Below are 9,202 nucleotides of genomic sequence, written 5' to 3' on the forward strand. Positions count from 1 at the left end.
CCTTTTTTTTTTTTTTTATTTATATTTTTTTCGGTGGGGCGCGATAAGTGGGCCTACCCAAAAGATGATGGCGATGATGATAATGATTATGATGTACGCATTGAGGCGGCCATTTAACGCCCACTTAGACACGCTTCCCATTGCTCCATTACTCATTGCAACACACACAGATACAGATGCAGATACAGTAACAATGTGTTAATTATACGGCTGACGCCCACGTCGCAATCAGATACAATCGTACATATAATCAGACACAATGGAATGATGGAGGGGGGTTTGGTCTGAAAACTGAAAAATTAAAGAAGAGCCGTAGAGAAAAACTCGCAATGACGATGACGATGACGATCGCAATGTGCAATTTTGTTGTAAGTGACTAAACAGACATGCTCATGTCATGGTGATCGCACACAGATACGGTTATATATATACAAAAAAAATATATATATACATATAGGTACACTTGAACACACACCCAGGGATTTTTGCTGTGGGCACGACGCGCTCAATTTAACGCATACGCCCCATTGTACCATCGACATGGACATCTACCTAAACATCAGCATCGTTATCGTCATCAGGGTCATCATGTTACGAGTACCTCCATATATATATATATACATATATATATATAATTATCTGCCTCGCTTTTATTTCGCTAGTTTACTCCATTTTTCCATTGACTGATTTTATTGCGCTTTGTCTTTTTGGCACTTTCATAATTTGCAAACAGAAAAAGAAAGAAAATAGTGAGCAAGGCAACATTAATTGGATAGTGAGTAAAACAATTTCCACAGGTCTTACTTTGTATCTCGTGGTTTTTTGTTAAGCTTAACAAAGAATGGTTCAGTAAACGAAAACTCAAATTAGTTGACTCAAGTACCAGCAATCTTTGGAAATTTGTTTTCAATTTCAAGCAATTTTTGCTTATCTCTTATTGCTGTAATATTCATCGTAGTGCCTGAGTAATGTCACCTTCAATTTAACAAGTTAATTCAGATTCACAGAGCTTTACGTACTTGCTTACTCTAAACGTAAACATATTTTTACTTCAAAAAGTGGACTCATTAAACTTGCTCCCATTTTAATCACTGCATTAAGTTGCTGATATTATTCAAGATTATTTTTTAATAAAAGTTTAAGAATCCAAAATCGTGTTTAGAGGACAACACGCTGGACTTTACAATACAAGTAAATAACAATACAAACAAAAGCTTTTAAAATAGTCAAAGGGCCAGAGAGAAAGTCGTTTTATTTGCTGTGATTTCCAATTCGATACCATTTCATTTTTGTTTGCCTGTGGCTCAAAAATTTATGATTGATGAACCATGGACCGACACTTCAAATTGCCGACAATTGAGTTGAGGTGTTCGACAATTTTGTATCAATCGATATACAAAATTGATGGATGCAGAGAAAAATTCTGTTCAGCATTAATGTGACATTTCTAATTTTATTCTATTGTGGATTTTTATTATCCTGAGAAATACAGATTTTAACACTTGGACATTATCCTAAAATTTTAAAAATTTAATATAATAAAATGTTTGCCTATGAATCAAATTTATATTTAATCTTCATACAATTTTCTTTCCGTGTGACTTTTCCTAAATTTGTTGTGGGTGTCCTGTGTACGTGATCGATTATCCAGCAGCAAATCGGGGCAATTTCGTAAATTAGCCGAATCGTGCCACCAAATATCCCCCTCAAATAAATAATAAAGTAATCTATACTTACCACACGACATATCGGCGTGTGTTTGACCCATTTCTGGCAGCAAGTCACTATCAAAAGCCAAAAATCGACCAGACTCATTGCTTTGAGCCAAGAGTCGACGAAACCCAATTACACTTAACAAACTCATTATGTTCGGCATTTGCCAGTCGAAAAGCGAAAAGTAAAAATAAAAAAAAACTACCAGCGGGTGTTGGGACAAAAACAAAAAATAGCATGCAGGGAAAACTATGAAAAATTCCAAATAAGCAAAAAAAAAAAAAACGACTACTTACAAGCAGCAAAAACAATTGTGTTGAAACGAAAATCGCATACTAGTATGAAAAGTCTTTTGGCTGATGAGGGTGGGGTCCTAAATATATAGTATTATGTAGAGCTGATCGGGAGCTGCAGGGGCCAAAAAACATTTATGCCTAGAACACAAGCCAAAGCACACAAAATTTATGCCAGCTGCCTGGCTCACATTATTATCGACTTTTATCGATACGACATTTGACTGCCCAGCCAGACCCGAAAAAAAATAAAAAAAAAGAAACATAAACATAAACAAAAACAAAAAAAAAACAGACCTCAAAGACCAAAACTCTGGCCAAAACCAGAGTGTAATTGAGTTGGCATACGACTTCGCATCGCGTTAAACGAAATCTGGCCCAAAAATCCAGTGGCCACGAAATGAAATGGCTGAAAGATGCAGATATTGAAGGCGTCAGAATTTGGGCCAATGCAAAAGTATTTATCGTATATTAAAACTATTAACCCACTGTTTAATTAAAAAAAATAATAATATGAAATTATTAAATTTTTAAATGGTTTTAAGCTGGCAAAATAATGGGGTTTCTTCAGTTTAACATTTGTAGCTTCCATCAGCTTGCGGAACATATTTTTTTACAATTTGAGTTTTAGTTTCTTTGTCCTAAAATATTTGTTTGCTAACTTAATAAAGAAAATGAGATAAAGTTTGTAGTTATGGTAAATTGAAATCCAAGTTTTTGCTACTTGATATTGAGGGGTTTCCTGTGCCACATTTGCAAGAGGAAATGTCATCTTCTGCCGCATTTCCTGCTCCATCGAGTGATCTTTAAAACTCGAGACTCATGTACGGCAACACATTTCACCACTCGTTGTCTGAACATCGCACAAGGGCTCCTCACAAACACAAAACTCGAAACACCGCGAAGCTCTTACATGATTTGAGTGGATTTCTTTGACTGATTTCTGATTTCTCCTCTTCATTTGGTTATTTTTCAGCCGAATTTCCGGAGGAGGACAGCGATATGCTGATGGAGCCAAATGATTTTTCGCCAATAACAGTACTTCGATCGCACGAGCAACACTTCCACATGCCGCCGACCACGCAACTCCAGCCGCAGATTCAGACCAGAATTCAGCCCAGAGCTCAGCCCAGGCAATTTCAATCGGCGGCGGCCCAACACAATAATCCCGATGAGGAGGAGCAATTTCGACCCATTGCCAATCCAAATACAAAGATAGTAGGCGACTCGCATACGCAGGCTGCTCAGAACTTCTATCCACCGTTCTACCACGAGGCGCCGCCATTGGGCCATTCGAGGCCCTACTTTGGACATGGTCCTCCGGTTTCGGTTTCGGAAAGTACTCCTCTATCGCTGCCCTTGCCGCTCTTGGCACCCCAACAGCAGCCACAGTTGGCCACTCAGCAGCGAAACTTTGATGCCAGTATTTTGGGGAGCGGAGACTTTGGTGTCCTGAGAGGTGGAACCTTCTATCCGGAGGAGGAAATGCCCTATCATCCCGAGGACAATAGCGATTATATCTATGGCGATGCCAACAATGGACATGGTCGTCCCTCAGAAGGATTCGTACAGAAGTACACTTATCCGGAGGAACAGTTTGCCAATTTCCGGGATTTTGCGGACATTAATACACCCGCCGATTCGGCATTTTCGCAATTCGTGGTGGTATATGCGGCCAAGAACGCCACGGCACCGCATTCACATCCGCATCCCAAAAACATATTCGAGCAGCTGGAGCTGCTGGACAGGGAAAAAGAGTTGGAAAAGTCCAAGTCCCAGTCGCAGCCCAAAAACTCATCCAAAAACAAGTCGAAATTGTCGAAGACAAAGCTGCTGAAGAAATACCGCAAGAGGGCGGGTCCCAAAATACAGGATCCCCTGGAAATAGAGCCCTTATTGGCCCTCAGTTAAGCGTCTTTAAAAACGAGAAAAAACTAAAAAACCCAAAAAAAAAATAAAAAAACAAAAGCAACTAAAATACAAACACCCATCACCACTTTCGTTTTCCCTTGTTAGTTCTATTTATTTTATTTCGAGATGAATGCAAGCCGCCACCACAAAAAAAGAGCCACCCTCTATCTGTTTGTTCATATCCACAAAAAACCTGTATTGCAAAAATCTTTACCATACTATATATTAAAATCAGTGTTTTTTTTTTGGTCTGTCTGCTTTTTGTCTCGCATCGTTTGTTAATTCTTAAACTTAGCCCGTAGTCTACTTTATCTATATATATGTATATATATAGATATATATATATATATATCTTTGTCTTATACGCGTATCTAATGTAATTATTTTTGTCTAATTGAGCATAATTTTATTATGTGTGTGTACATAAAACGAGAAATGTTAAATGTAATTTTAAATTTAAATAAAAACGAAATAAAAATAAAAGTACGCATTTTTTTTTGGTTTAAGGTCTGCCTTTATTGAGCCATAAATGTGTGGTTTTTTTTAAACATGTAAGTACATTGCCTTTAAGGTGTCTCGTATTTCGCATACAAGGCATTTAGCAAAGTGGTAAATGAGCCCGCTGTGCGAAATATCTATTAAAAAAATATATAAGGAAATATTTATAAATTACTTTCATTTGTGAGAAAAAATATAAATTTAAATACCAAAATTTAAATACAAATTTGGGAAAATAATCAAATGCTCACCCAGACGAGTAGAGGCCTTCCCAGTTCGAAAAAATATGCACCCAGGACAGTTTCGCGTTGGGCACGTTGAAGTGGAAAAATTAAAAGTCTTCGATGTTGTGGTGAAAGTTTTTGCCATGGAATCACTTCGTACAGCTGCCTGGAAAATCCCTCAGCCTCCAGACGCACCTGTTCCGCTCCGAAAAGGTAAATGCACAGCTGTGTGGTGACCACCATCGAAAAGAAGCCAAGAAAGGCGAAATTCTGGTTGGTATGTGGCATTATAAATTGGCAGATCACGGCGCAATAGAGCACACAAATAACTAAAACCTCTACAAACGCAATCTCCATAAAGCTGGTATTAAAATGGTTAACTAATTTCAAGAGACGAGCATGTTCGGCAAAAAACGAACTTAAACCCAAATCAGAACCCGAGAAATCCGAGGGCTTCTGAACCCATTTCAATTGCAGACCAAGGCGACGGTACTGGGAACTCAAGCCCAAGGCACACCATCCATATAAGGTATCCACTCCGGTGGTGGAGCAGCAAAAGAAGCTTAGCACGAATATCATCAGGCAGCAGTCCATTGCATAAATATTCGGTTGCGTTACGTCGTAGGGAAGTCTGCGATTAGAAGGTAAATATATTTAATTATACGTTATAAAATAAGAACATAATTATAGACTAAGGATCTAAAAGTAAAGCATTAAATTGTACGAGTAGAAAATATAAATAGAAGAATTAAAAAACTTATGTTCTAAAAACTAAAAATATATTGTTAAACTTAAGAGTTAATATAAATATAAAGTTGTATAGAAGTATAGTTCTAAAAATAACGGATTAAATTAGTTTAATTCATTGAGTAAAAATAAGTTAAGAAGTACTTTTGATTTTAATAATCTTATTAAACTATAAATGACAAACAAAAATGAAACGGTCTTGGATGTGCAATGGTTTCACACAATAGCCAATTCAGATGAGAGTTTTAAAAGGGATAAAATGCTTATTAAAGATATTATAAATCGCATTGTTACAATTAACTCTTTATGTATAACTCACATCACCCGAAATGAGCTGACTGGTGCAAAATCGCCTGTGGAATAATATTTAATCATGGTCAAAGCCACTGGCATCAGCAGAAAGGAGACACTCGTTCCAGCACACATCATGAAGTAAACGGCGGCCATCAGTTGTCCCCAGCGATTCTGGGATCGCCATTCCGAAACTCCTAGATCCCCGCGATTCATGAAAGGAGCCTGAATCAGTTGAATGAGGGCCACTAGGTCGTGGGATTTGGCCAAGAATATGGCCATCTTCAGCAGCGAGGAGATCATCTGTAAGCCGTGCATCAAGGCCTCGGAACAGAGCACGATTTGGTTGCGATGTTGGACCATAAAAGCGCACACGGTGCAGAGTTCAAAGCCGGTGGCCAAAAACATAATGCCATAAAGAACCGGAGTCTGCAGAACTTTGCCCTTTTTGGACTGCAAATTCAAACCCATGCAGGCAAAGGTGATGCGCTGCGTCCACAGATTCCCCAGCAACACTTCGATTAGCTTTGACATTTCGCCTTAAACTGAGGGCTGGGAAATTAAGAATGGTTGCCGATCAAAGTATATTTGAAAATTATTTGTGGGCGGGCTAAGTAAAACTTTGGACAAAACTCTGTCGCCTAATTGGGCTCTTAAATACAAGTTAATTTAACGCCCCGGACAAGCGGCAGAGAAACTTGGCTAAGTGAAACTGGTCGGTCTGGCCAGCAAATGATTTAATTACACGCCCGGGGCGACCGTCCGTCTAAAGCACCCAGCACCACCGCCAAACGCACCACTCGCACTCAACACGGTGGTGCAAGAATATAATTTAGCAGCATTAGGTTAAGAAATAAACTTCAAAAATTATTTTAAAACTATTACTTATTTCTCATCAAGCTTAATAATTTTAAATATTATCAGTTTAATAGTCATTTAATTATCTATCCGAGTGTTTGAAATATTTTTTAATGACTGTAATAGTTATAAATTTTCTGGATTGTAATTGTTACTGTAATAACATCTTAATAATTTAAGGCTGATTTAGGTATAATTTAATAGTTATTGTAAATAAAAGTAATTTTAAGTATAAATGTTAATGTTAACTACGTTTTTAAACTTTCTATTCTTTAATTAATTTAAATTACGTTTTGGCTTTGTACATTAAAAAAAAAAGTTTATAATTTAACATAACTATTACCTCGTTTTATTTTACCTTTAACAAATTTTATGGGGTTTTCGTACCCCTTTTCTCAGCCTTTAATGGCTGCACTTTTTGGCCCCACTGTGCCCCGTTCGTCATGGTTAACGGTAACGCTTTGCTGCTGGTCTTACCAACTTTTTTTTTTATATATCCATATGCGAGTCGTATATTTCTTTCTACGACCGCTGCAGTCATGGTCATTGTCCGCTAGCGGTTCTTGTTGCTGTGGGCTGATTTAACAGAGTTTTCTGCTGGTTTTGCATTGCGTTTCTTTATCTATTCCCGACTTTGGCATATGTTTTGACATTTGGAGGCTGGCACTTAATTTACGGCCTCACCTTAGTTCCCCCAGTCATTTTTATTTACCCACTTACATACGCGATATATGAATGCCAAAGTCGAAGAGAGAGATCTGTTTTGCAGTGCGTAATGGCTATACATCTGGTCTAAATATTTTAATTAACTGAGAAAACTAATTACAAAAATTCCCTGGCACGCCTCCAGACTGACAGAAATTCAATTAAGCGGCAATTGCCGCCCATTGCAGATCGTGGGAAATATTTAGACATCTAAATACAGATCTGAAAAAGCAAAAAAAAAGAATTTATTTGATCACTGAGCTAATAAATAAGTAACAGTTGCAGCTTACTAAGCAAACACAGTAATAAAAAACTTAAACTTACATGGTAAATTTGCCATTTAATCATCTGCAAATTACCATCTTCATCGCAAAGCCCACGCTGCGTATGCTTGATGTGCGGCATTTAAGCAATTTGCTAATTAATGGGTTTGGCCAGCGATTCAAATCAATCGGATTCGACTTGCAAATGCCTTAATTAATTAATATGCATAATAAACGGCAATTATGGCTGTGAGAAAGGTGTGCAAATGATAAATGGCAAGCTGATGAACTGCTCTCGGCAAAATGACCAAAACCTTAAAACAAAAAAAAGGTTTTAAATTGTTATGTTTTTATGACAGAACGAAAAGAATAAAAAATGTGTTAAAATATGTTTTAATCACACATTTTAATATTTTTTTTGTTTCTAATGACCTTGTTTTTATGGTATTAAAATAGATTTGGTACATTTCTGAAATGCAGACTCAATTTTTTCTAGATAAGAACTTATATACATTTTAGTTTGGTGGTGCTGGAAATGTAAGCAACATTTTCTTGCTTTGTGTGGAGTTTTCTATTTTTTAACAATTGGCAGAGCAAACAAATGTCACATGGAAAACTGGCACTCCTCTTTCAACTACTTTTTGAGGCCATTTGTCAACGCGCCCTGCCAAAATAAGCGACTGAAATAAGAAACCGATAATCTGAAAATTCTTTGAGCCCAAAAAAAAAAAACATAACCAATCCAGACATACAAAAAGCCAGTCGTACACCCACACGATGCAATGGTTTTTGTGTTGCCAATAAACGCGGGCCATGAAAATTTGTACATGCCGCGGATTTTGGGGTCTACAAATCTGGCGACAAGCGAAAAATCACCAAAAACCACCTTCAAAAAAAAAAAAAAGCTGAAAGCCAAAAAAAAGGTTTACACACTTGGCATCCGTTTGTGGCCTTATTTTCGTGGCGGCATTTTTGGGCTATTTGCGTTTCGTGCCGCTGAAAACTTTATTAATATCCAAATCGTGAGCTTAATTGAAATTTATTGTTAATGAAAACAAAATTATGGCCGGTACACCGAACTATGGCCACTTGACACGAAAGAACAACGCCAGAGAATCCGAAATGAGTTCGAATCGAATACAATCGCCCACCGAAGTCACGAGTTTTTAGAGCCAAAAGAAGGGAGCCTATTTTTAATTTGGCATTTAAGCGCTCATTAAGTTGACAGAATGCGACAGCTGAGTGACAGAAAAGGTGGATATATGGTGGGTGGATATATAATATGTGGTAATTTGCATGCGGCTTACAGAACTGGCCAATCTATAAAGTGAGGTAGTAAACTTTTCTGATATTTTTCACTTTTACTATTTACTACCTATTAAATTGTTTGTATGCATTTTTATTGATTTTGAATTTTAAAATAATCATTTAAATGTTATAAGATTATGTGAGTTGATTGTTTATGTTTTAAAACCCTGCGTATCCAAGGTACAAAAATAAAGTACTTTTCCCAACTCTGGTTAGTCATGACCAGTGCCGCCTCGAGTTCTTTTCAAGCCCTTTTGTTTTTGGTGGGCAAATATTGACAATCAAACTTCTACGAACCCATCATTGACTCAAAATTTTCTTGCCGGCGGCGGCTTCTGTTTGCCTAACCACTTTGAAGACTGTGGCTTTTCAGCTTTTTAACTTTTCAGCC

General features: G+C 37.3%; 2 protein-coding genes across 2 annotated transcripts; one reads left to right on the top strand and one right to left on the bottom strand.

Annotated features, from left to right (window-relative positions):
* Positions 1 to 2,960: 2,960 nt before the first annotated feature.
* Positions 2,961 to 4,186, top strand: LOC128265928 (uncharacterized). The gene has a single exon (XM_053002178.1). The coding sequence runs from the start codon at positions 3,009 to 3,011 to the stop codon at positions 3,915 to 3,917; it is 909 nt and encodes a 302-aa protein (XP_052858138.1). The 5' UTR covers positions 2,961 to 3,008; the 3' UTR covers positions 3,918 to 4,186.
* Positions 4,187 to 4,483: 297 nt separating this feature from the next.
* On the bottom strand, positions 4,484 to 6,306 carry LOC128265925 (odorant receptor 1a). The gene is made up of 3 exons (XM_053002173.1): positions 5,706 to 6,306; positions 4,667 to 5,270; positions 4,484 to 4,552 (listed from the first exon to the last, which is right to left on the bottom strand). Exons 1-3 carry the CDS (start codon positions 6,209 to 6,211, stop codon positions 4,484 to 4,486), a joined length of 1,179 nt encoding a protein of 392 aa, XP_052858133.1. The 5' UTR covers positions 6,212 to 6,306.
* Between the last annotated feature and the right edge of the window lie 2,896 nt (positions 6,307 to 9,202).

This window comes from Drosophila gunungcola, unplaced genomic scaffold (assembly GCF_025200985.1).
Source record: "Drosophila gunungcola strain Sukarami unplaced genomic scaffold, Dgunungcola_SK_2 000178F, whole genome shotgun sequence".
In the NCBI taxonomy this organism is placed as follows: Eukaryota; Metazoa; Arthropoda; class Insecta; order Diptera; family Drosophilidae; genus Drosophila; species Drosophila gunungcola.

Coding starts and splice junctions, on each gene's coding strand:
- LOC128265928 (XM_053002178.1), top strand. CDS start 3,009: ATGCTGATGGAGCCAAATGATTTTTCGCCAATAACAGTACTTCGATCG.
- LOC128265925 (XM_053002173.1), bottom strand. CDS start 6,211: ATGTCAAAGCTAATCGAAGTGTTGCTGGGGAATCTGTGGACGCAGCGC. Junction 5,271..5,705: donor GTCAGCTCATTTCGGGTGAT/GTGAGTTATACA, acceptor TTCTAATCGCAG/ACTTCCCTACGACGTAACGC. Junction 4,553..4,666: donor GAAGGCCTCTACTCGTCTGG/GTGAGCATTTGA, acceptor TTTTTTTAATAG/ATATTTCGCACAGCGGGCTC.